The sequence below is a fragment of the Diospyros lotus genome, chromosome 2 (assembly GCF_014633365.1).
Source record: "Diospyros lotus cultivar Yz01 chromosome 2, ASM1463336v1, whole genome shotgun sequence".
NCBI lineage: Eukaryota > Viridiplantae > Streptophyta > Magnoliopsida > Ericales > Ebenaceae > Diospyros > Diospyros lotus.
Genome location: NC_068339.1, coordinates 11125971 through 11153659, shown reverse-complemented (window position 1 = coordinate 11153659; position 27689 = coordinate 11125971). Strand labels below are relative to the sequence as shown.

Genomic DNA, 27689 nt, shown 5'->3' with positions numbered 1-27689 from the left:
TACAATTTTTTTGTCTCATATCTTTTTTATAAATTAAGGTAAAGTTTAAGGAACTTCTAACATGTAAATATAGTAAATTGGCAGCATATAATTAACATATCAAAGTTAGACTTTCCTATGTGAAAAACACACCATTTGAAAGTTAAAAGAATCCATTCAATTTTAGAAATATTTCGTAAACTTCAAATTTATAACTAAACATATTCTAATTTTCTATTTAAAAAATAATAATAATATAATATTTTTTTTTAAAAAAAGTTGTTTGTCAATTCATAATGTAAATTTAGAAAATCAATTTTTTATTTTTAATTAAAGATTAAATTATTTAATAAAAATTAAAGTTATAAAATTAAAAAGTATTTTCAACTAAATACAACCTAACATACAACTTCCAACATTTTAGATTTGCAAGGTTGTAAGCTTATAAAGAGTCTAGATGTCTTGTTTTTACAATAGTAAGTTGTTACTTAATAATTAATTTAACTATGTGAGATTCTTTTTATTGTTAAAATTCATAACTACAACCATCCTTCAAGTATATACAGAATAAGATCATCGATATTCTTTATAACTCAATTATACTAAATAAACAAACCAAAATTTGTGTACAAACTCGCCCTAAAAAGTGAAAGGTTTAAACCACAGAAATCGAGAGAAAGAGAAGGATAATGCAAATGATTTCAAATGTTTTAAGTATTTCTAATAACAAACCTTAAAACCATATCTCCCCTCGAATGGGAGTGAAAGCATAGAACAAAGTGTCATCAAACTCTAAAATGCTCATAAATAATTCTCACAAGCAGTATAGTTCAAGCTCAAATGCCATATCCTCACAGAGTTCCTCAAAATTACAAAGATCCCAAGATAGATGGGCCCACCATATCAGACTGGTGGCTAATGGTTGAAAGAATGCAACCGAGCCAACACCCATTTCTTCTAAGAAAATGAAACAAACAAATCAAGAGCTAGGACAAAGACATCGCCAGGACGTTACAGATATAGGACTTCTCCTTGAACGGATTCCACCCTTAAATATCTGGATAAATGTTGCAGACATGCAGAAATGACCCAATAAGCCAATCTAGAAAGCCATCCGACCAGCAAGCCCACTCTCCAATATCCTTCCGTCGATGGCTGCATCAATTCAGCTCATCTGGGAGACACACAACCGTGATGCAAACATTACAACAGAGAAGATGGAAGGGAGAGACCATGTATTTTAGCTTTTACTTCTATACAAGAGGTATCAGACTTGCAAAAAAGGCTGACCTGGGTCAAATTTGAATTCACTGTTCATTTGTTCAGTCATAAAAATAATATTTGAATTGACCACATCAATGGACAAAATTTCTGTTCAGTAAGTTCTTGCTCCACACTATCCCTAGACTTCAACTCAGGCATAAGAGGAATATACAACAGTAAATCAAGTAAACGTATCCAAGAAGTACATACACGGTTCTTAACGGAGTACAATGCTAGATTGGAGCATTATCCAATTCATAATACATACATTATTATTAACGGAGTACAATGCTAGATTGGAGCATTATCCAGTTCATAATAGCAAACTTGTCTTGTCAGTATTGTAATTACTAACTACCAGCAAAAACATAAATACCAACATGAACCTTTGATGGGTAATAATATGGTGTACGAGTTTCCATGAGGGGAAAAGGTACATGGCCGTCAATAAATGGAGTAGAAAGCCAAAAGCAATGTGTGGGAAGGCTCACTCATTTTTAGAAGTCTATTTTTTCCCCTTTTACGTGAATAGAGAAAAAACATATAATGGTACCTTATCAACAAGTAACAACGTGTAAACAACTGAATCTGACACATGGAATATAACACCTACCCATCTCTTTAGATGAACAAAGCAGCTCCATTTCCTTTGGAAATAAAACTAATTACCTGGCTAGTTTCATCATGCACCTGATACATCAGCCATGACATTCTTCTTTCCTCCTGCAAGTACCAAATTAAATTTCCCAAGTAAAAAGATGCATTCAGGATAAATATTTGGAGTGAAGAAAAAGGGAAATTGAAAAGCTAACCATTGACATTGCCTCATCATCCCAAACAAAATAGACTTCATTTGCAGTTAGCTGGGATGCAGGGGCTTTGTTTGCAATTAAAGGAGGAGGTCCAATTGATGGAGTACCAGTACTTGGACCAGAAGCATAACAATGTGAATTGACTGATGCCCCACCTTCAACCAATGAACGTGAAGCATAAATCATTCTTGAGCACTCCAAGATGGTAATGCATATAAAAAAAAAAACACCAGTTATCAATTTGATAACCCAAGATGAAAAGGCATTAGCACACATCAAATACAACTAAGAAAAAGCTAATCAGAGAAGAAATGGAGGGGAAAAAATTATTTTGTGGTAATGGAAGCTTAAAGAGATGTCTTCCAAACACAATTCTACTAATTAGTCACATTTGAAGAACTACTTAAAGTTTACTTGCCAATATAAATTAATCTACTTTCAAGAGGAAGGCTTTAAAGAAGAAAAGTATTTTCAAGTAAAAATATATTAAAAAGGAAACTAGGACAAGAAGTAATCTGGCTGCAAGTTTGAAACTCATGTAGTACAGACCCAGACTCTGCACAACTTATTAGGAGTAATGACTGCATTAAACTGCTTATTTTTTGTCTGGAAAAGCAACTACTTTAACAACCAGTTGATAATATTACAAAATGAGACCCTTATCATCTTTTATGCTCCCTAACTTAAAACAAGGGGGCAAACCAGTTCAAGATACGTATGCCCAAAGAAAAGATGCCAACCCCACCTAGTGGAATTAAGGCTTGATATGTTATTGTTGTATGCCAAAATAAAAGATGAAAATTGGGGATAGAGCTACCACCAGCAAGGCAGTCAAGTCACAGCTTATTTGCAACTGAAGGATAATGTTTGAATTTCAACTAGAAAAAAAAAAAAAAAGAAACAAAATCATGGCACAACCCCAACGCAGCTTCCATTCCTTAATGCTTGAAGAAATTTTCCATTCATGTCTTTAGATTCTCAAGTTCTAAAACATATTGGGAAACATTTTTCTCACCCAATGCCCGAAAACCATCAAGGGGAATATGGGAAGACAGTGAAAACAAACCTTGAATTCCAGGCAACTGGTAATTATTTGCCAAAGAAGCATTGTTGTTGGCATCAAATGACCTTTTGAATGCAGCAGGAGAGCTTAACAGGATACTTGCAGAGGGGATAGCTTTAAAAAATGGAGAACTTTGGGCGGGTACACTGTTATTGGCAACAAAAGGAAACAATGGTTGTGAGACAGGAGCGGGAGGAACTTGGGGCAGTCCTGGAAGAGTGACAGGAAAAGTCGGTTGAGGTACAGATGGTACAGCATATGGTGCAGGTGGGCGCACATTCTGTACAGGAAATAGAGGCTGTTGAACTAATGGTGCAGGAGGAACTGAAACAGCTGGATGCCGTAGGAGCCAAGGTTGGGGCCGAGGAGGAGCCGGCCAACCAGCAGGAGGCATTGCTAACCCAGGATTGTAACTGCACCAAACCAAATACTCCCATTAAGAAAAGGTTCACTTATTCCAAGAAGAATAAAAGCCTAAAAGCTAAACATGATGCCCTTTTTTCTAAATGACATTCGAACTCTATAATACACAAAATGAATAATGGAGGCAAGAAGAATAAAACTCACACTGGCTGCATCAAGCCTAAAGTTGACTGAGGAGGAAAGCCAATGCCTAATGACCCTGGCATGACAGATGAAGCAACCTCCAGTTTTGCTGATTTTGATGGAACATCATCTTCTGCCAAAAAAAACAGAAAAAGAAAAAACAGCTATTTTCAAGCTACCATGCTGGGAATGATGTGCCCTAAGATCCATAACATCTGCAACGATTAAAAAACTTCAACTCTATGTAAGAATCTCACAAATCATATAAATTTGGTCCAGTTTCAATTTGATCAAAAAGAAAGATGCAAAATGCGAAGGAAAAAAGTACTGCTGCATCATCACTTGTACAATTATATGATGAACTAATACAAACAAAATAATGTGATAGAAAACTGCCTATAAAGGAAAAGAGATAAAAAAAAAAAATACATGGAAAACACAGGGCAAGTTAACATTCACTTAAATAAATCACAAACTGCTGAAATTTCCAACACATCTTCATGCCAAGAAATATATTATGGATTAAATGAATGAGATCCACTAACTGAGCTGCTAGACAAATGTTCAGTGTCCATTGCCAAAAACAAGATATAGTCATTTAGAGGGCAGATTCTTCCAATGTATTACCAGTAAAACCTTTTTTGTCAAATTCCATTGACTTCAACAAGGAGAGGATAGTGTTAGCAAGCACACTTATCCAGCACAAGAGCTGGGTATATGAAAATGAAGTAATTGCAATAAGAAATAGAGCTAAAGTACAATTTGTTATTCAAGTTGATATGGCTTAGTTAGGTTATATGTGGATATGTAGCTAACTCATTCCCAATGGTACAGCAATTTTGGCCATGCAAGACAATGATAGTAAGTGTGGACGCATGTGCTGCATCTGCTACATGGTGACGTAGGGAAACTTCATGTGGCACAGAAGCTTTTTCCAAACATGGGACATAATTATCCATGTCATATCAGATCTAATATTTGCTCAAGTATCATGAATTAGCATCACGAGGTGATTCATAAGAGATCAGTTCTCTTTGTCAAGACTCTTGAGACTGGTTTAGTCAAAAAGACCATACACAATGCCTCAACCTGAGCCAGAGACTCTTCTTCACACTCTGGAGCCATTCTCCTTTGCATCTCTACAGTGATTTTCAACAATATAGATTACCTCAAAATTCTCCTTGAATATCTACACAGGTGCATCTCCTCAGAAGACCATCTCCTTGCTGATATACTTTGAGCATTCCAACTTAGGTGCTCTAGGTCCTAGGCATAAGCTAGAAGCCATCTCTACTCTGCTTGGAATTCTCAAGGACTTGGGGACCAGAGGTCGGAATCAAGTGTTTACCCAAGTTCCTTGATCCCCTCTTGCCAATACTGGACAAGGAGGCACACCTTGGTCAATCATAAAGAGAGAAGCACAACAAAAAACAGTATGGTTTTGCTCTAAAAGTTGATTTGCAAACTGTTCGCTGTTGTCTGGCTCACCCTCACCCAGCAGCTACTGTAGCTCCCTGGTAAGCTTGCCAAAAGTTTCCACCAGTCTAACTTTCTAAGGAATCTTAATCCCAATCCCTGGCACAGAGCCTAGCCTTTTGTCTTATCCCTAGTCGCACTATCAATCATCACTTCAAACTGTAGAGCATATACTCTAACCTGACAACTAGACATTCACTCCCTCCCGCCCTCTATGAGCGAGGACTGATCACTTTTTAGTGACTATAATAGCTTTCTGTTTTTACCAAGCTTAGTCCTCCCAATGTAAACATCTCTGACCTACTAATCCATAATAATGATGATGATGTTAAATAAAAAGTTGGGATGTCTCATGTTGATGTCAATGGTGATATCACTAGAGAGCTACTTTATGCCAAACCAAGGTGCACCCTCCAAAAGCATACTGTGACTAGTGACATACTACTGTATTTTACATTAGAGCCATTTATTACAACTATTGATGGCAGTTCTTATGAGCCTCTCTCTCATGATCTTGTTCATCCTTTGAGACTACAGAAAAACAAATTTCAAACTCTTACTAAGTTGTCAATTGTTAGAAGGATATAGATTTGTAATGTTTTACATAGTGTGATTTTTCTCTTAGTTGTATCTTGTAGAATTGTGTATATATGTAGATAACTAACTATGAATAAAATAATCTTCTTTCTTCTTTCTCCCAAAACATGGTATCAAAGCCATGAACCTAAACAGCAGCCAAACCCTAACCTTAATCCTAAACAGCTGTTGGCTTCACCATTTGCCATTGCAACAGCCGCCACCGCCATCTATTGTCACCACTTCCATCGCTGTCCCCGCCTTCGTCGCCATCAGGCGACAATGACTTCTTTGCAACATTTCTTCCTCGCACGATCTCTCAAGAGTTTGCAATTCTTCCAGATCCAACAAGACCTCCAAATTTGAGTTCATGATTCTTCCAAATCTGGCAACATCTCAGGTGAGATCTCTAAATCCAATCATTCTAGTTCATGACGCTCCAAGACCAACGATTTCAGTTTGCAATTTTAGTTCATGACATCTCCAAATCTATGTCCTCCTTTACGACACCTTTAGATCCAGCGACACCTCCAAATCCAGCAACACCTTCGGATCTGGTTCATCTGGTTCACAGCACCTCCTTGCTCTTATTGGTTTGGGTTTGCTATTGTTGTTGCTTCAGATTTCATTCGTGATTGGGTTTTGAGATATGGCATCGTCAAATCTTGGAGTGGAGAATTTGCCTTCTCCTATGACTGTACCGTCTTCCTAGTATTCCAGCCATTACAACTAACAAATTGAATGGCAATAATTATCTATCATGGTCAACCTTTGTTCGAATGTGGTTTTGAGGATATGGTGTAAGTGGCCATTTGACTACAAAACTCTCTGACATCATTGAATCTAATAAGAATGTATGGGATCGCGTGGATTCACAGTTTGTTACATTGTTAATGCAGTCGATGATGTTGATTTGATCCCCTTGTTTCATGTATATGAGAATTGTTTTGATATTTGGTTTCATGCTTACGAACTATATACAAATGATATTGGGTGCTTATACAATATCATTAGCAATTTGTTCTATATTTAGAAGGGAGATTCAGATGTGGCTACTTGGGTCGTACTAAGCCCACTATGGCAGATTTTTAATGCAATGCTCCTTCGTGGGTGTTCATACTTAGATTTTTAATGCAATGCAAACTGCTTATCAGGCTTACCCTAGCAAGTCTTGAGTCTGATATGGTGGGTGTTCATACTTAGATTTTGAGTAGTCCAACCATACCTACTATGGAAGAGGTGTTTGCCCGAATCCTTCATAGGCATACAGGCATTTTCTGATGTTTCAGTTGAAGAACAATCCATACTTACCTCTCAGAATCATGGATCTTCATTTGAGATTGGACCTAGAAGTGGTCGTGGTAGAGGTGTTAGTTGTGGTCAAGGTGGTAAATGATCTTATTGTAATTATTGTCATTGCCTTGATCATTATAAGGAGACATGTTATGCACTCCATGGTCAGCCTCCCAAAGCTGATGTTGTTGTTCCTACGGGTGTAGAAGAAAAATCAGTGGCACTTGATACTAAAAAATAAAAGGAATGTTAGAAGTTAATGAAAAGAATGTATTTCCATGCTTTCATTGATCTGAGAGATGCATTATATATACACACAATCCCCTAAAAAATCTCCTAAAATACAAGAATAGATTACAACAACATATTCCAGAATAGATTTTATTTGAACTAGAACTTCCTTATCTAGTTTTGGAACAACTTTATCCTTCCTTTCCTATATCTTCTTAGTTCAAACTCTTCTAATCTTTTCCCATCTTAATCTCATCTTCTTATCTCCTTATCTAATCATTTCCAGCTTGAAATTATTTCTCCTTTTTCCTTTATCTTCTCCAACACTTCCCCTCAAGCTAGTAAATAGATATCCATCATTCTCAACTTGCCTTGAATGGATTCAAAACCTTGCTTCTGCATTGCCTTTGTAAGAATATCTGCTTCTTGAAACTCAGAAAGAATATAAGTAAGATGTATATCTCCTCTATCAATCTCTTCCTTGACAAAATGTTGGTTAATTCTTACGTGTTTCATCCGATCATGTTATACCAAATTATTCACAATACTTATTGTCGACTTACTGTCACTATAGAGCCTCGTTGGACAGGATATAGGTATGTTTAGGTCTTTCATCAATTTTTCCACCCAAATCACCTCACATATGCCTTGAGCAATAACTCTATATTATGCTTCTACACTGCTATGAGCCAATACTGGTTGTTTCTTGCTTCTCCATATAACCAAATTACCCCATAGTTTAGTACAATATCTGGATGTAGATCTGTTATCCTCAAGGGAACTAGCCCAATCTGCATCTACATATCCACTAATTCCCTTATCATGGCTCTTCTTAAATAAAAGTCATTTCCCAGGTGTTCCTTTTAGATACCTAAGGATGTGATGTGCAACCTCAAGATGTCTTCTTGTAGGTGATGCATGAACTAACTAACTATGCTTACAACATATGCAATATTAGGATGTGTGAGTGATAAATAGATTAACTTATCTACTAGGTGCTGATATCTTCCCTTATCCACTTGGTATTCTCCTATGCTATCTTCTTTATTTTTCCAATTGGGTTCTAGAGGAGTACTAGCAGGTCTACACTCGAGTTTTCCAGTTTCCTTCAACAAATCTATCATGTACTTCTTTCAGGATATGAAAATTCCTTCTTTGCTTCTAGCCACTTCCATTCCAAGAAAATATCTCAATTTTCCTAAGTCTTTTACTTCAAATGCAGTCCTTAGTTGCTATGATGATAATGTCATCCACATATACAAAGAGGATTGTTTTCCTCCCATCTACTTTAAGTTTTATGAATAAGGTATGGTATATCTACCCTTGTTTGTATCCCAGCTTGGTTAAAGTGTCACTAAATCGTTTAAACCACACCCTAGGGGATTGCTTAAGACCATATAGTGACTTTTTCAATTTGCATACCTTCCCCTTTGTGTGCTCTGTCTCAAAACCCAGGGATATCCTCATATAAATCTCTTCTTCTAGTTCCCCATTCAAGAAAGCATTCTTGATATCTAGCTAGTGCAATTTCCAATCCAAATTGACAGCTAATGAGAATAACGCCCATATAGAATTAAGCTTAGCTACCGGAGCAAAAGTCTCCTCATAATCAGGTCCTTGGGTTTGTGCAAACCCTTAGGCTACTAGTCTAGTCTTGTACCTATCAATGCTTTCATTTGACTTGTACTTCACAGTAAAAACCCATTTGCTGCCAACAATTTTCTTTCCATCAGGTAGCCTCATAATATCCACAGTTCCATTAGCTTCTAAAGCCTGCATCTCATCCACAACTGCTACCTTCCATTTCTCATTCTGTAATGCATGATATATGTCTCTAGGGAACACAATATCATCCATGCTAACAGTACAAGCCTTGAACTGAGGAGATTGATTTGAACACCCCAAATAATTTGAAATAGGTGATCTCACTCCTTTCCTTAGTGTTATTGGGATATCTAGATCATCAAATCTACTAGATGTCATCCTTTCCACATCACCATCATCCTCCATAGTACTAGGATCTGAGCGTATCTCTGGATTAGACAGTAGGTCTGGCTGAGGGTTATGAGACCTTCTAGAATACACCAAGGATGGTTTATCAAAAGCTGGATCATCTTAGATCTAGTCTTGGATCTAGTTTTCCTTATCTCCCCCTAGATTAGGCACTAAGGTTTGGGTAGGAGGAATTGGTTCAGTAGGGAAGTAGGAGAAGAGATAGGAGTAGAAATCATAAAAGGTAGGGAAGTAAGAGGAGAGATAAGAGGTGAACTCATTGGTTATAGATATGGTGGAGTCCCAATATTCCTCTACACTAGATGTGCCCTCCTGCAGAGGAATAAGGGAGAAAAATGGTTGATGCTCAAAGAATGATACATCACAAGATACAATAAAGCGTTGTGTAGAAGGATTGTAGCATTTATACTAGTTAAATCAGAGAACTTGAGAGAGAGAAACCCTAGTTGGAGGAAATTTCATTCCTCATCAAACATATAGATTGTACACCTATATATACAAATACTAAATGGGTTAAGACATAAGCCATGACATCAGCTAAATCTCACATTACCCCTCAAGCTGGAACATATATATCATGTGTGTCAATCTTGTTACAAATTTAGTTTATCTGAGGGCACGTGGGAGCGTTGCTATAGAAGACGGTCGCGAGGGAGGCAATGACAGATCGGCAATGCAAGATCTATGTGATGCACAAGATCCGGAGAAAAGGCCATAAGATGTGAGACCGCGTTGCGCGAGATCTGAGGGCACGTCAATCTGAGAGCCACGCTGGAAGGAGAAACAAGCACTAGATCTGAGGTCGCACTGACGATGGCAATGCTCCGATGCTACAGAGAGGTCATCGATCGACTAAGGAGATGACGCTGACAAAGAAGAGGCAGGCCAATGACGGAAAGAACGGGTCTACAGTGACGTTGGAGGGACAGATCAACGGCGAGGGGTCGCGAGCAGATGACAAGATCTAAAACCAGATCTGAGATACCAACATTGGAGCGAGATCTGGGCTGGCCAAGAAGAAGATGGTTGGATTTGAGAAAAAATGGTCGGATTTGAAGACCGATGGCCTGATCTGAGGTCTAACAGCCAGATCTGACCAGATCTAAGGGATTGACGGCCAGATCTGAACTGCGGCAGCTGGAGAAGCCACTCATGAAGGCCGACGGCTGGCAAGAGATCTGAAGGCAGTAGATATGTTGTAGGCAGATCTGAAGGGTTCAAATTTGAAGGTCGCTGGCAGTTCTGAAGGTCGTCGGTTGGTGACTGGTGCAGATCTGAATCGCAGATGGGTGATGCAGATCTAAATCGCAGAAGCCTGACTGGAGGTTGCAAATTTGGAGGCAACAGCGATCTAGATGACGACAGCAGAAAGTGATGGAGAGGTAGATCCGGTGAGAGACTAACAGAAGATCTAGCACAGAAGATCAACGATCGCAAGAGACCGAAGGCTAAGATCTGTCGATCGGTGATGGCAACGACAACCGAAAAAGGGAGATCGAGTGGCAGAAACAACAAGATTTGAAACGTTCGTGACAGACCAAATCTAAGATATCGGCGATGGATACCGACAGCGATGGTGGCACGATGGCGATGCTCCAATGACAATTGCTGCAAATGCGAGGGAACACTTTGGCATCGACGAGTAACATCAATGGCAGCAACAGAGAAGACAGAGATGATGGGACGCTATAACCAACCGATGACGGACGCCTGACGCCAGAGATGAACTATGGAAGAGGGAAGCTGGAGATGCACGTAGCGGCCGAGACAAGATCTGAAGGAGGTGGTGACAGCAACTAGGGTTTGGTAATGGTAGGCTTTGATACCATGTTAAATCAGAGAACTTGAGTGAGAAAAACCCTAGTTGGAGGAAATTTCATTCCTCATTAAACATATAGATTGTGCACCTATATATACAAATACTAAATGGGTCATGACATAAGCTAAATCTCACAATACCCTTACTGAGTAGGAGGATAGCCAACAAATATGCATTTGAGAGCTTTAGGTTCAAATTTGGATTGAGAAGGTTGTGGTACTTGTGTACAAAAACAGTACACCCAAAAACTTTCGAGGAAAGAGAATTTAGGACTCAAGTATGATGAGGATAGAAGTCAAGAAAGACACTTGGGGGAGTTCTAAACGCAAGGACCTTTGGAGGGAAGTCGATTAATAAGATATGAGGCTATAAGAATTGCTTCTCCCCAGTAAGCATTAGGCATTGAATTAGTGAACATGATAGCCCTTGCAAGTCTCAAGATGATGGCGATTTTTTCTTTTTACCACCCTATTTTGTTAAGGGTTGTAAGGGCATGAACTTTGGTGAATAATGCCATGCTTAGATAATGATTGAAGTCATTGGAAAAATATTCTCGGCCATTATCTGAATGTAAAACGTGGATGGAGGATTGAAAGACATTTTTTATCATTTGATGAAACCTTTTGAAAACAACATAGGCTTCAAATTTGTCTTTCATTAATAACACCCAGCTAACCCTTGTATGGTCATCTATAAATGTGATGAACCAACGAGTGTTAATTAAATTAGGCTTTGAAGGCTTATACATACGAGTTGGATGTGAACTTTTGGTTTGTTTAGCAAGGATACACTATTCACAATGAAAAGAATTGTTCCTTTTATTAATGAAAAGGGAAGGATACAAAACTTTGAGATTATTGAAATTAGGATGCCCTAAATGTTGGTGCCATAATATAATCTCAGAATCTAAAATAGTAGACAAGGAGGATCAAATGTGCGACCTAGATTTCTCTTCAAGCCCTAAGATATAATAGAGACCTCCTTTCTCCTCATCACTGCCAATCATCTTCCCCAAATATAGGTCCTGAAATTCACAATAAGAAGGGAAAAATGTCACCAAACAACTCGTCTTTAGTTAGTTTGCTCACTGACAGTAAGTTACATTTCAAATCAGGTACATATAAAACTGATTCTAGAATTAAGCCTGCCACATTGGTTGTCCCTTTCCCTCGAGCCATAGATGTAGTACCGACGGCCACTGAGATAGTTATACCTTGATCACAAGGTTTATAGGCTACCAACACCTTAAGTGAACCGGTCATGTGATCTAAAACACCTGTGTCTATTATCCAACAGTCTATAGGGAATTTAAATGAGATTGGGGAGTGTCTAAATATACCTTGTTTAGCCAAAGACACTACTGGATTAAGATTTTCTAGGGTCTCAAGTTTGATCACCTTAGTTTGACTCAACAATTGTTATAAAACCTCCACCTGATTTGCTGATAAAGTCTAGGTTAGCCGATTTTCTAGTCTCAACTTCTACCCCATAGACTACTTGATTCGCCTTCCTCTGGTTCTCAGGCTTCCAATTTGCTGGTTTTCCATAGATTTTCCAGCAAGTTTCCCTCGAGTGATATGGCTCATTGCAGTGGTCACACCATTGTTCATCTTTCTGGGACTCTCCTCTACATGTGTTAGGTGTTTTCATCCTTGAAAAGACCAGGGCTGATGTTTGTGTGTATACATCAGAATTGGAAGTTCTTGATGAATTTAGCATTATCTTCTTCCTGCTTTCTTCTCACCTGACTTCTGCAAAAACTTCCCTTATTGATGGAAAATATTTGGTTCCAAGTAATCGGCCTCTAACTTCATCAAGATCAGAGTTAAGGTCGTGTAGGAAGTCGAATACTCTCTCATTTTCTATCATCTTGTCATGCTTTTTCCCATCTTCAGAACACTCCCACATGATTTCATAAAATAGGTCCATTTATTGCCACAATTCTGTTAAAGTGTTGTAATATTCAGTAACAGAACTTGTACCTTGCCTTGTTGTCCAAATAGTAGATTGAATCTAAAAATATTGGGCAATGTTTTCCATGTCTAAATATATTTCTTGCGCAGCTTCCCAAATTTTCTAGGTTGTCTTGTAGAACAAGTAAGTTCTTCCAATCTTTGGCTCCATGGAATTAACCAACCAAGCCATGACAATAGAGTTTTCTGCCTCCCAAACACCATAGGTTGTTGAGTTTGTGTTAGGCATAGGAACTGCACTTGTCAAATAACCAGCCTTGCCTTTTCCTCGAACTACCAACAAAACTGATTGGAACCATTCTTTAAAATTGGTTCCATTCAGTTTATGCTAAGTAATCTGGAGGGAATGGCTATCAAGAGCCATTGGAGTAGCTGGAACTTGTGCATTCCTCGTTGGAGGAGGTATGGTGGTAGATGCTTCACTAGCTGATTGAGTTTCAACTATGACGTGTAGTTAAAGGAGTCTACAGGTCGTAGGGAAGAAAGGAACGTCTTCCACAAGAATGTGGCGCTAATACCATGAAAAACAAAAGGAATGTTGGAAGTTAATGAAAAGAATGTACTTCCATGCTTTCATTGATCGAGAGATGCACTATATATACACACAATCCCCTAAAAAATCTCCTAAAATATAGGAATAGATTACAACACATTCTATATTAGAATTTATTTGAACTAGGACTTCCTTATCTAGTTTTGAAACAGATTTATCCTTCCTTTCCTTTATCTTATTAGTTTCAACTCTTCTAATCTTTTCCCATCTTAATCTCATCTTCTTATCTCCTTATCTACCCGTTTCCAACTTGAAATTATTTCTTCTTTTTCATTTATCTTCTCCAACAGATATGTTTTCTCATACTACACAACTAGCTCTTACATATACAATCTCCGTTGAGGAGTTCGCAAAGTAGCCTCAAACAGCTCAACGAGCATCCTCTCCTGTACCTTCTGTTGCCCAAGCATCAGTTTCTTCTACTCTTCCATCCATTGGTAATCCTCATAAATACCTTACTCACGTTCCTCTTAGTCCTTGGATTCTTGATTTTATCACTTCAAAGAATATTTCTGGTAAAAACTTTATTTTCTTATTTTCATTCACCTACTTCCCTTCCTCCTATCACTGTAGCTAATGGCTCTAAAACCATTCTCGCAAGTATAGGTAGGGTTGATCCCCTTCCATATATTTCACTTAATTCTATTTTACTTGCTCCTAATTGTCCATATAGTCTCATTCAGTGTTATTAAAGGCCCAAGGCACACAAGGATTTTGGAGCCTGAGGTGCAAGACGAGGCGCGAGCCTGGTGGAACTAGGCGCAAGTTAATAAAATAAAATAAAAATATATAAAATAGGTCTTAACTTCTAATAGTATTTTAACAAGCATGTTATAAAAAAAATATAAAATTCAACATATGCTGACTATGATATTTCCATGCTGGATCTTTTCTTCTACCAGCAGAGCTACTATCAGGATTAGGATCAATAGTGTTGGATGACATTTTAAATTTTTGATTCCTGCAAAATTCACAACATGTCAACAACAATACCACTCTGAAGACCATCTTAAGAAAAACAAAGAGATAATACTCAAACTCAAACAAGTACCAATCATCATACAAAGTTCTAAACAAACACATAAACACTACAACTCCACAATCAATAAACACTACAAGTCCACAATCAAGAAAATGTTTTCATTTTGAAAAATGTTATTTTTCTAAGTCTGGAGGATTAGCGGATTATAAGGAGACATATAAGAAAATATTTTCATTTTGAAAAACTATCTTCCGGTATTTTGATAGCTAATATTCATTGTTGTTAAAATAATTTTTAATGAATTTTTCTAGAAATAGTAAGTATGTATTTTGAGGGTGGTAAAATCGCTAAATCCCAAGTTTATACTAAAACCAAAATTCTATTTTCTTATTGTTATGGATTTTGATTTTTTAGATATTTTTATTGAATCCAAATGGGGGGTACTTTCTTATTTACATTTATGTATTAAAGTAAATGAAAGGTAAAATATAAATTAAAGAAAATGTAAATATGTTATAATGTATACATGCTGGAACCAAGAAAATGGGAGGCTAGAACCAAGAATGGCAGCTGATTTCGGTGGGCAGTGGGCTGCTTGACAGCTAATTTCATGAGGCGCGCCTAGGTGCCTTTAACATCTATGAGCGCAAGGTTGTGCCTGAGGGCCTAGGTGTGCCCAGGCGTGCCTAGGTAGATCTCACCCACCTGGTTTGTTTCTAGCGCCAGGCTTGCGCCTGGTATCAAGGCGCGCCTAGGCGTGCCTTTTATAACACTGGTCTCATTTTTATTAGTTGTCTCACTCAATCTTGAAATTGTTGTGACATCTTTGATTCTAATTCCATTCTTATGCAGGATTGAGGTATGGGACAAATGATTGGCACCGAACATTAGCTCAAGGGACTTTATCGTCTTGCCTTACTATCCTCCATGGCATATGCTTGCACTACTGCAAGGTCCTCTCCTTTCCATATTCATTCCCAACTTAGTCATCCTCACTTATCTACTCTTCGATAGAAGGTTCCTACATAGTCCTCATTGACTGTTTTAGAATGCAAATTAGGCAAATGTGTCCATCCTTTCTATTATAGTCATCTTAATAAACGAGTTGATGCTCTTTTTGTTCTTTTACATTCCAACATTTGGGGTCCTAGTGGAATCAAGTTTAAACAGGGTTTTTCCTATTTTTTTACATTCATTGACGATCATTCTTCTACTTGGCTCTACTTAATGATAGATCATATTGAGTTGCAAACTTTCAATCTTTGTTCACTTCTTTTTGTAATGAAATTTCTACTCAATTTGGTCATCTAGTTCAGATTCTTTGGAGTGATAATGCTAAGGAATTTTTTTCTACTACATTTCAGGCGTTTCTCTCATCTTAGGGTATTTTTCATCACTTCTCTTGTACTTATACTCCACAACAAAATGCGGTGGTAGAACATAAAAACTGTTGTCACATTTCAAGGGTGGTATTTGTAATTTTGGTTTTATTTTCTGTTTTAATTTCTATTTTTGTAGGACTATTTGTCTTGTAGCTAAAGGTTGTTAGGATATTTTCTCTTTCTTGTCTTTTCCCCTTTTGTTCTATAGCTAAGGCGATTACAGCCTTTGTCCAGTAACTAAAGTGGTTGCAGCTGTGAGCCTATATATTCAGCCACAGCCTGACGTTGGATTTCATGAATGGTATTGATGAGTATTCTGTAATTTTTTCTAATCTTCTTCTTCTCTTTGTGATCTCCTCTCCCTTTCTCTTGAATACTCTCATCTTCTTGTTGTTTCTCTTCCTTCCATCTAATATCTCCCTCTAAATTCTTCTATTAATCTTCCAAATTCCCTTTCACACCATAGCTCAACCCTAGTGGTGTGACAACTATCATCTCATTGAGTTGCTCGAATGCTTCTCCTTCACATACATGTTCCTGTCTCTTTCTAGGATGCAACTATTGTCACCTCCAGTCATATGATCAACTGTACAACATCCTCTATCTTGAATGGGGACATTCCACATACTTTACTCTTTCCTCATGATCCCATCTATCCTATCCCTCTTCATGTCTTCAAAACAACTTGTTTTGTCCATCTTCTTTCCCCAAGTCGTGAGAAATTGTCTCCTCACTCAATTTCATCAAATGTTTGTTTTTGGTTTACTCTCATCATCAAAAAGGATACAAGTGCTACTTGCTTGATCTTGGTAGATACTTTCTTTCTTCTAATGTCACATTTTGTCAGATCTTCGGATCTGACAGAGGCTATTTGGTTGAAATTCTAGAATTAGCGAGAATTGGGAGGGAAAAACAGATTGAGAGAGAGAGAACAGCAAGAGGAGGAGGGAGAAGAGAAGGTTCGAGAGAGAAAATTGGAGGGAAAAGATTCACTTTATATCATACATGAATCCCCATCCTCTAGTTGTGGCTTATTTATAGCCTCGCAGCCATACACTAATATGAGAGTACAACCTGTAAAGCATAATCTGATTCCATGGCAAAGTACAAGCATCAAACAGAAAGTAAAATTACAGTTACTGTCCTGCCCTTGGAACGTGACACATTCTTTGAATCTGCTCCCTTTTTCTTTTCACCATCAGAAGCTTTTTCTTCCTCTCTTCATCAAGTTCTTCCTGTTCCATCTTTTCCTTCTCTAGTCCTAATCCCTATTCTTGTTCCTACTGTTTTGCTTCTCTTTAAACTTATCAGTGTCATTTTAATCAACCATCCACGCCTCCTGTAGTAACTCTAGCACCACTTATTGCAAAATGATGATGCCAAATTTGCTTTTGACAGAATAACTCTCTTGGTGAGCAAACCCTTGAGAAGTTATACTAATGGTTGCATTCAGTATCATAATAGGAAGACTATGGATATATTAAATAAAGGTTGATATAGATGACATTTTTGGCATCGACGTTCTTAGCTCATTCTCAAATCATGACATTTGATGTCTCCTTTTGATGGCCACATCAAAAGACTTCTTACAACTTGTCAAAGCCAAATTCTTTTTTGTCAAGGTATAATTGAAGATTAAACTCAAGCGAAATGTCTATTTCCCAAAAAGATGATAGCTACTACAATTTAGATGTAGCTTTTAAGGTTGGAAAATCTGGGTTGCTTCAGGACCAACATGTTTTTGGAGAGTAAGGAAAATTGGGAGACCTCTACTATTCGGTCTTTTTAGGTTATGTCTTGTGAAAAAGGGACACAAGGAAGGAATCCTATCCTTAGAAGACAGTGTGGAGATCAAGGACAGCAACACTGCCTGACGTAGCTTCTTTACTTGGAATGGATTACTCAGTTTCATACCATCCATCTATAACTTGAGGGGAAGACAGCACCCAGTAGATTGGTACTTTTTGTGCCAAAAAGACAAGGATTAGTAGATCACATTCTCTTGCATCACTATATGTAGAGCCTTCTGAGTTGTTTGGAGTCTGTTGGGTCAGCACCTATGACCGATCTCCCATTTTTGGGCTTTCAATTGCCAAAGAATACATGTCAACAAAATTTTGAACACCACTCCCATTATTATAAAGTATTTAGAGCAGAAGAAAACGAGAGCTCTTGAGGAAGTAGAAAGGCCTTAACATCTCTTTAAGGCAATACTTCTTTGTTCCCCTTGTTGTATGGTTAAAAGAGGACCTTTCTTTAGAAGTGTAGATTCTTAGTCCATGGCTTTTTCTATAGGGTTTGGCATCTTTTATGATGGCTTTAGTTATTATTATACTCTTACTCATAAAAAAAAAAGAGGTTATAGAGGCTAATTAAAGTTTATTTGATCTTGATTTGTAACCAAATAAAAGTTGGTGAAAAGACACGATATGAGATAAAACGGGTTTATAGAAGATATGGTCATTGGATAGTGATGGTTGGAGAGTTAGAATTCATATAGACCCCAGCTAGTGGGATTAAGTCTTGCAATGTTGTTATTGTTGTTAATCTTGATTTGTGGTTTATTTGGTTTTGTCTTTGTATTATTCAATATTGAAATTGCACTTTCCTTGGCTGAACTAGTTCTTATATTTTTTTAATCAATAATGTATTCATATAACTTGAACAATGACATTATTATACTTCATACATAAATTTTTTTAACCAGCGATTCAACCACTGAACCACAGTCAAACCAGTGAACCAGTTCCCTAGTTGATTCAATGACTGGTTCATTTTTAATTACAATGCCTATAAGTGGCATATCATTAAGTATAGACCTAGAATCTTTTTTCCCACATCAGTTCTCATCTAGAAAGTGATTCAATTGTTGAACTTCATGGAACTTAACAAAAACAACAATCACAAGTGCTAATCCGAACAAGTGGGATTATATCATCCATAAGGCCATTATATCCTATATTATATTTTTCCTAAGGAATATAAAAAAAATAGAAATCTCAATTATATAGAAATAAATGAGGTCATTTTTCTCTTCACCCCCTCAAAGAAGTATATGTCTACACAACATTACTTCTGCTTCTCCCTCATAACTATTCCTTCTTTCACTTGATTAGTAGGTCTGAAATATCAAGTCTTCATTACAATCTGCCATTTTGGCCTGGCAGTACCTCACAAGGTCTGTGAAGGTACTCAAAGATGGAGCTTGCAATAGAACCCTAATCCAAGTATAAGATGATTTGCAAAATTGCAATGAGAATTAACAGCCCATATTCCATGACTCATGGTAAGACTTAATACCCATGTCTCATATTTGCTGGTTAGTGGTTTTGGGCAAATGGTCAGACAAATAGACACCTATTGTCTCAATACGCTGAGATTAGCCATTATGCTTCCTTGTCACCCTTCAGGTTCTATGGGTTGAAATAAAAATACCTAAAATCATCATGATGAGCCTTGAGTGTTGGACACAAGATTTTTATTGTCTTCCCCATAAATCTCTAAGCACAGCACCAACATTTTGTACGTGATCTGGATGATAAGCATTGGCTGCAAGGCTTTTTCTTGTAAGATAGCGCCAGCATTTTTAAACCACTGCTTCTTGGAACTATCATTACCCAAGGAACTGTTCTATGGGGCCTCAAGGAACTAGAATCCACTCCCAAATGCCAGCACCTAGTTACTTTTAAGGCAGAGCATGCATGGGAGACGGGAACCATACTGCTGTTCCAAAGCATGCCACAATATGGATGCTAACCACTGTAAGATGCTGTAACCTTAGGCTAATGTCTTCTTGAATTTTTCTCAAGGAATCTAAGTTAGGGAGACATTAATTTCTTAACACTGTCAAATCCATTGTGAGAGACTCTGCAGTGGTGACTACTAACAGTGCTGCCAGTGCAGGGGGGAACAATTCTTACACTTGAAGATAGCATCCTAAATTAAACAATCAATGATAAATTACAGATTACTACCTTGAAAATCCAAGCCAATTAGGAATTGGCGTCAAGGGGTTCACCACAATGAATAATATCCAAGCCTGTGGAAACAAATCTTAACTTCAAAGCAAAAGTTTTTTGGTTCACTTGTAACATCAAATGCCAGAAGTTGCCACTTCTTCAGGTTGTCACCAAGTTGTCATTACAACTCCACTTTGTCCCCATTTTATCAAGCAAACTCCAAAAACTAGACATGACGAAAATCAAAAGCGAGAGATCTTGTATCAAGAATTTCTTGTCAGACTGTTGTTTCTTGTAATGATAGATCAGCTTATGATGAACTAAAACAATTTGGCTACAAAAGTATCTTTATGCCTTCTATATGCGAAGCTAATGTCCAAGCTGTCAAACCCCATCAAAAAAACAAAAAAGTAAAAGATCAAGGGAAAAAAAAAAAGAGAGAAAACTCCTAGTCCTAATCTTCCTGGAAGCTGGAATGCTGTTCTCCTCGGAACTTCCCTTTGAGGTTCTCTTTCCCAATTGAAAGATTCCCCTCTACTTTATTCTCATTACACTCCACCCTTTCCAATTCAGTATATCATCACAAGCCTTAACCACACTGAGTGAGATTGGCTACATGAATTCTAGCTCTCCAATCATCTCTATCTATGGCCATATCTTTTGTAAGGCCATGTTATGCCTAAAGATTTCCTATCAAATTTTCTTTAGTCTTCCTCTTAACTCTTTTCTTACAAATTTATTCCATTGTATCCATTTGTGTGACAGGTCCATTTGTTGTCTTTTTCTAACATAACCAAACCACCTTCACCATGTCCCGTGTATCTTCAATAGACATCACTTCAACCTTATTCAAAACAACCCCACTTTCTAATGCAGTGTTTATTTGTAGTTGTACATACACCGTAGCATTCTTATCTCAACTACACTCACATTTTTTACATGATGCTTAACTACCTAATATATTAATCCATAAAACACATATAGCCTTATAGTCATCCAATAAAACTACCTTTTTAACTTAAAAAAGAATTTTACAATACCATAAAATGCTAAACGCACGTCTCCATGTTAACCATCTTATCTTGATTCTAAGAGTAGTGTCCTCAATAATCTCTCCTTTTAAAAAAAAAAAAAATTGGGATGAAATATCTAAACTGATATTTTTGAAAAATTACTTAAATTTCATGTCTCACCATGACATGAGTCACACTTACATTCCATATATTCAGTTTTTGACCTGCTCGGTTGAAGCTTTTTGGATTTTAACCTGTTCCTCTATAATTCAAAACTCAGCATTCGCACGTTCTTTTATGGCATTCACAAAAACAATGTTGACTACAAATAATATGCACCAAGACATGTCTTCTTAGATATGCTTTGTGAGTTCTTCCATCATAAGATAAAAGAGCTAAGCACTCAATGCAAATCTTGAATGTAATCCAATTATAACTGAAAACCTTGATTTCTCTTCTATAAATGCTAAAACACATTTCTATTTGATGATACATGCCATTAGCAAATTCTTCTCTTCTCTAAAACCGTCAACAAAACTTATCAGAGGACTATTTTAAAAGCTTATTCCTAAATTTATAAACATCATATGCAAATCTTTCTTTTTATCTCTGGCCCTTTTCTATTAGATGTCTCAATTAGTAGATTTCTTCCATTCCTGACCTACCAGGTATAAAACCAAATTAGTTTTTAGAGACTTTGGTTTCTCTTCTTAACTTTTTCTCAATCACCCTTAAAATTTTATGGGATGGCTCAATAACTTGATCTGCTTAATGCTTTCACAGTTTTGACTATCTCTTTTATCCTTGTAAATGTGGATAAAGAGAAATTGTGTAGAAAAGTCAAACGCAATGCAACGCACCTTGAACATTGCATTGATAAATGTTGAAACTTCAAAAACACAATAAAAGGTAAAGTACAAATAAGCATACTTAAGTTGAATGAAAGATCTGCGGCAAGTGCTGAGGTTATCTGGTATTGAATTCAAATCAACTTGAATAATGTATTTCACATATTATCAAAGCAGTTATTCTTAAACAAGTGCAGCAAGCAAGTGTAAGGCTAACTAAGAAATAACGACAGTTGGTAAGGACATAAAATTTATAGCAACATCAAATATGCAAGTGGCATGGGAACAGACAAAAGGCCTGCTGCCCGCTATAGAAGTAGTATGATATAACTTGACAGCACAAATCATTCAAAGTCTCCAAGAGCACTCTGGAAATTGAGCTGAAACACAGGACAGGTTTTCTTTTCCCTCTAAAACTTGCAAGCCTAAACCATGACCAAGGGAACAAGTTTTCCAGATATTTTGTAAATTTCACGATTACAATTATCATAGGGGAAAAAATGGATAGCTTATTGAATAAAGCATAAGAATATACGTCATGTATCTTGAGCCAGCATAAAAGCTTATCGTCTGGATAAAGTTAGTAGCAAGGAACAGGCACCTATTGACCTTGTACCAAAAAAGGTGTCCTGATGCACAAGGATCCTCACTTTGTGAAAGTCAGGGGAGGGTGGTTTTCGTACACAACCCTACCCTGAGCTTTTACCAATATAAAATAAATTTAGAAGCAGTTCTATTTCACTGCCTCCACCTAAAAACTTCCTTCAAAGTTTACTTAACTTGGAAGAGAGAGAAAGGGAAGATGAGAGGTGAAAACAAGAATTCAAGAGAAAAAAGTTAGTCATCAGAGATAGCAATCTCACAGAGGTTGAAGCTGAATATAACATTATTTTCTGCAGTAAATCAAGCCAATTAATTGACTTACACAAACCAATCAATGAAGGCCAATAAAGCTCCATGAATAATAACAGACAACAACAGCTTTCCTGTACATAAATCATGTCAAAGTGAAACAATGAATGAACACTAGCAGTAAATTAAGAAAGTGCATCTAAATTTCCATATATTGAGGTTCTCCTCTTCTCAGAACCCGACTTTTGAACTTAACATCTGAAAATTCACAAAAAATATATATATATTATTTTTATACATCAAAATTACTAAATTCTTGACGGATTACATATGTTGTATTTGGATCAACATTAATAGCATTTGCCATTTTATGTGGTGCAGAGTCCAAACTAATCCACTTAGAAAGCAAAGGATCCCACTTGCATAAAATTTAAGCAGTTCATAACTGTAGGGCAAATAATTAACCCCTCGGTATAAAATTAATCACAAAAATACACAAGAATTCTCAGTTCCAAAAAGTTGTCAAAATATCCACATTCTAAAGCAACTGAAGTTTAAAGTTCAAAATCAAGCCTAATACATAAATATAGCAAAGTTTGAGATCAGGTCAGCTTTTGTCACATACAACATGGTCAACACATAATAGCCCACAGATAAGTGCCATTGGAAGCAAATTATCCTAGAAAAAATTTTTAATTCAAAAATAGGAACTACAAAAGAATCTCATTGTTGAAAGAGTCTAGATTTAAAAGACATATAACAACATCAAAAATCAGAAAAAGACCTGCTACATTGGGATGGTAGTGGCAAGATCAATCTTAGTCACCCTAATTGAAACATATGAGACAAACCATGCAAATACCATCATGGATGACGTTGACCTTTCAATCTGGAAGTATATGTAAGATCTAGATTTTAAAGGACCAGAAATTTGACAAATCAAGTGTAATCTCACACCCCTTTGATTTTCATATATCTAAATTTCTACAGTGAGAACACAATCTTCAAGAAGTTGATACAAACAGAAGCAAATTCCTCAATTAGCTTTTGGTATTTTCTTAAAAATAGTTGGCTTTCAGTATGCATGACAAAACATTAAAGCACAAAGAAAGTGCAAAAGTAAAATGGTAGGATACAAGCATGAAAATTATACCTTCCTCCGCATAATGAGATGCCAAGATATCAGGTGGGATCCGTTGCATCCCGTAGATTTCAATGTCAGTTGATTCTCTACCAGGTTTTGCATTAGGCACCCTGTGATAAATTTATCTCAAGTCAGTATAACTCAAGACAAAGGACATATGCATGAATGTTAGAAGAAAGGCAATGTCCAAAATGAAAATAGCAAAAAGAGAGAACATTTTCACATACAAAGATACATTGAAGAGCATCAAACAGAATATTGAATCCTCAATTATATTGCTACTGCTTAAGGTCACTAAGAAAAGCGGAAACAAGCAGTCAATTTATTATTTAGACCAGTGTAGGTGAGTCTGATTAAATATGCGAATAGAACACAGAATTGCAAAGACACTGCAACAAGAATATGTAAAAAAATTATGTATATACATATATAAAATTAGATTAGCATCTATTGATTTTCTTAACCTTACAAATACAAATTATACTTTATCGAAACTAAGCAATAAGAAATTATTTTCCAGTCTCTATATATTGAGAAAGTAGTGTGAATAAAAGTCCTTAATATTTATTTGATAACACTCTATTTGCATAAAAAATGCAAGTTTAAGGTTTTACAATTCATGATCAAAAAGTGCAAAAGACAAGGCATCAATACGTATAAAACTATTTCAGCAAAAAAATATGTATAAAACGAAATTGTATTTTCCACTTAGGCAGATAGGTGAAAGTTTTACGTACGTTTTCTTGGCATACTCCCAAGGATGATAAAGCTACAGATCAGACCATGGGGAGAAAATAGAAGTTGCATTCAAGAAGTCTATAAGACAGGCACCAATGCAAACAAACTATCTTATCTTGTCTACTTAAGCATGCGGAAAATAGTTTTGGTGAGTTTTCTTGGTGGAAGGTGCCATGAAAGCATGCAAAAGTGGCATATAATAAGTCTAAAACTAAGGCATTAACACGTAAATACTATCATTGTCTTGTCTACTTGGGCATGTAGAAGATAGTTTTAGGTGGGTTTTCATGGTCTCTCGCCCAATGTGAGATATAGAGAGGTCAAGCTATGGATGAGTAGGTACAATGCGAATTTAAGAAGTTTAATGCAAGATACAATACACTGTGACTTCTAGTTAAGCATGTAAGAGATAGTTTTAGTGTGTTTTCTCAGTTATTGCCCAATGTGAGATAGTGAGATGTCAAGATGTCAAACATGGAAAGAGCCGATAGAAGTGGATTAGAAAGTCTAAAGTTGAGGAATTAATACATACAAAACTACATTGTCTTATCTACTTAGGCGCACAGATGATAGCTTCAGGTGGTCTTTCTTGGTGTATGTTCCAATATGAGATGAGAGAGGTCAAACTCCAGGAAAAGCAGGTAGAAATGGCTTTTCAGTGGTATATTCCTTGGTGTTCCAAACTTTTACTTTTGTTGTTGATTTTTCCAATGGATACACTGAATATAATGATAAGAAAGTGAAGAGGTTCTGTGGAAGTTTTTGAGATGGGGTAAATGATATCTATTGTATTGATTTTCATATATTATAGCCTAATCAAACAACAAATGCTCATTATTTCCATATAGGTCACCAAAATAATTCGGTTACAAAAAAGACTGCAGAAAAATGCAGTTCTAGTATTCCTATGATAATGAGCTAAATGATATTAGTCTTTATCTAATGTCCTTCTCTATGTTAGATGCCATATTTTAACATCTAAGAAAGTCCCAAACACAGCAACTGATGGTTCCCTGATTTTTAATTGTCCACTGAAATGCATTTTCGAGCTTGGCAACAATTATCAAAGCCTCTCGAATTATGTAGCTGGAAAACCCCAAGTAAGTTAAAGAAAAGATCCCAATTTACAAATAAGAGCCAGAAACGCAGTATAAGCACATCAACAACCAAAACCAAGACACAATCCCCAGATTCGAACAAAAGATTTCATGTACACAAACAGACGGGAGGTAAAGAAGGGAGGAAATAATATTGAGAAGTATAATTACTTGGAGACAGTCTCCTTGTGAACCTGGAGGACATGAATGACCATGCCCCTGGCTGTGGAAAGCTTCTTCAGGCAGACATGGCACTTAAAGTGCTTGGCTTTCTGGTGCTGCACCAGTATCTTCTCGTCCTCAAACTCTCTGTCGCAGTAATAGCACCACACTTTCAGCAAGGCTCTCTTCTTCTTCTTCCCCATCTCTTTCTCTCTCTGCAATTCAATCAATCACTTCTACCTGCTCTCTGAATTCAATCAATCGCTTCTCCCTGTTCTCCAAAATCAATCTCTTCGCCTAATCAATTGATCGATACTTTGTCTGCTTGTGGCGTCAGGGTTTTGTGCTTCTTCTCTCCCAAAATGAAAACATGTCGCCGCTTGTGTTCTCAACGACTTGAGTTATGTGTAGTTTTTTTATTACATGGAAATTGATGTTTTGGACAATTCAGGTTTTCTTTTCCGGAAATTGCACTAAAAAGAGCATCATGATCTTGTTGTTTGATTTTTTTTAAAAATAACATTATTGATAATATTCATTATACAAGAATTTAACAAAATACGACTAAACAGAAATTACTTGACAAAATACGACCTTTTTTTATACATAAGGAAAAAAAAAAAAAAAAAAGAGCAAACTAGCAACTAAAGGAACCATCAGTTTATAGCAAGTGTAACACCCCAGTTAGAAAGCATCAAACAGATGAAAACTTACTTTCTACACCAAGTCATCGTTTATAGTTATCATAATCAGTAATCAAGGAAAAAAATATACAACATAATTTGGGATATCGATGTGATATCAAAGCCCAATTATATTTTCCCACGTACAAGATAGTGAATACATAAAATTGAGTAATTTTTTAAATAGAAGAGTGTATCTTCATCCCGCCCATTATCATCTATAAAAATATAACAAAGAAAACTTCAATTATTTTCCTAGAACAACCACAAGGAACAAGTAAGGGAGAAATTATCTTGATTGGTGATGAAAGTGTTTGAAGATTAAAACAAATTAATTAAATTAACTGATGATAGAATCAGTTTGAACCAAATTAAAAAAAAAAAAAATCAATCTAACCATATTAGCTGAAATAAATGAATTGACCAAAACAATCAGATTAATATAAATTTTGGTAGATCAAGCAATCAAACAAAAACTAAAATTAGAAAATTAAGTACTTATAACTATATATAGCGGTATTTATACGTCGCAACAATTTTTTAAATATACTAGATCTTGAAGATATTTGCATTAATTGATATAAATTTAATTTATTTGGTTGAAAACTGAACTATTATCTTCAAAACTGAACCAAAAATTGTTATTTTAATTTTTAGATGTAGTCTCTGTTATTTTGTAGTGACAACTATAAATTTTAAGAAAATCATAGCTAATGGCATCGCTAGAAAACTCGACTAGTGTATGATATTTCTGATTGACAATTGCACAGTTGCACATCCATCTTGAGTTGTGTATTCTGATCGAAGACTGGCAGTGCTTCACAACGATGTTACAGTCTTTAACTAATAATACATAGATTCAGAGTCTACCTGAAGCCAAACAACACCTGGAAAGAACAAAAAGGGTGGTGCCTCGTACAAGAGGCTCTACGCTTTATGAGAGTTAAGGGAAAATCATATTTATACACAATCTTCCCTGCCCTTGCAAAGAGATTTTCATTATTTAAACTCATAACCTCTTATCACAAAAGAATAATAACAATAAAAACTTAAAATGTTCTTACCATATATTTTGCTCCCGTGATTGACTCGGCCTTGAACTTTTATATGAATGCCTAAATGCCAACAGTTAACCCTCATGACAAATTTTACCAAAAGAATGCACATAGACATAACAAGGCTAGGAGAAACGAGTAGGAATTGACATGAATGAGTTGTAAATTTTACGTCAA

The 27689-nt window shown here is 36.5% G+C and overlaps 2 protein-coding genes across 4 annotated transcripts in view; both read right to left on the bottom strand.

Annotated features, from left to right (window-relative positions):
- Positions 1 to 27689, bottom strand: part of LOC127794885 (proteasome subunit alpha type-4) — a 66833-nt gene that overhangs the window by 18631 nt on the left and 20513 nt on the right. The window lies entirely within an intron of this gene.
- On the bottom strand, positions 667 to 27603 carry LOC127794883 (protein SUPPRESSOR OF FRI 4-like). Of its 3 annotated transcripts, XM_052326158.1 has the most exons (7): positions 25784 to 27603; positions 23787 to 23887; positions 3685 to 3796; positions 3121 to 3530; positions 2055 to 2209; positions 1912 to 1965; positions 667 to 1153 (listed from the first exon to the last, which is right to left on the bottom strand). In XM_052326158.1, the coding sequence occupies exons 1-7, from the start codon at positions 25975 to 25977 to the stop codon at positions 1145 to 1147; spliced, it is 1035 nt and encodes a 344-aa protein (XP_052182118.1). In that variant the 5' UTR covers positions 25978 to 27603; the 3' UTR covers positions 667 to 1144. The 3 variants fall into 3 exon arrangements, with proteins under 3 accessions (XP_052182118.1, XP_052182117.1, XP_052182119.1); XM_052326157.1 differs by having other exon boundaries at positions 667 to 1965; XM_052326159.1 differs by lacking the exons at positions 667 to 1153; positions 1912 to 1965 and having other exon boundaries at positions 2067 to 2249.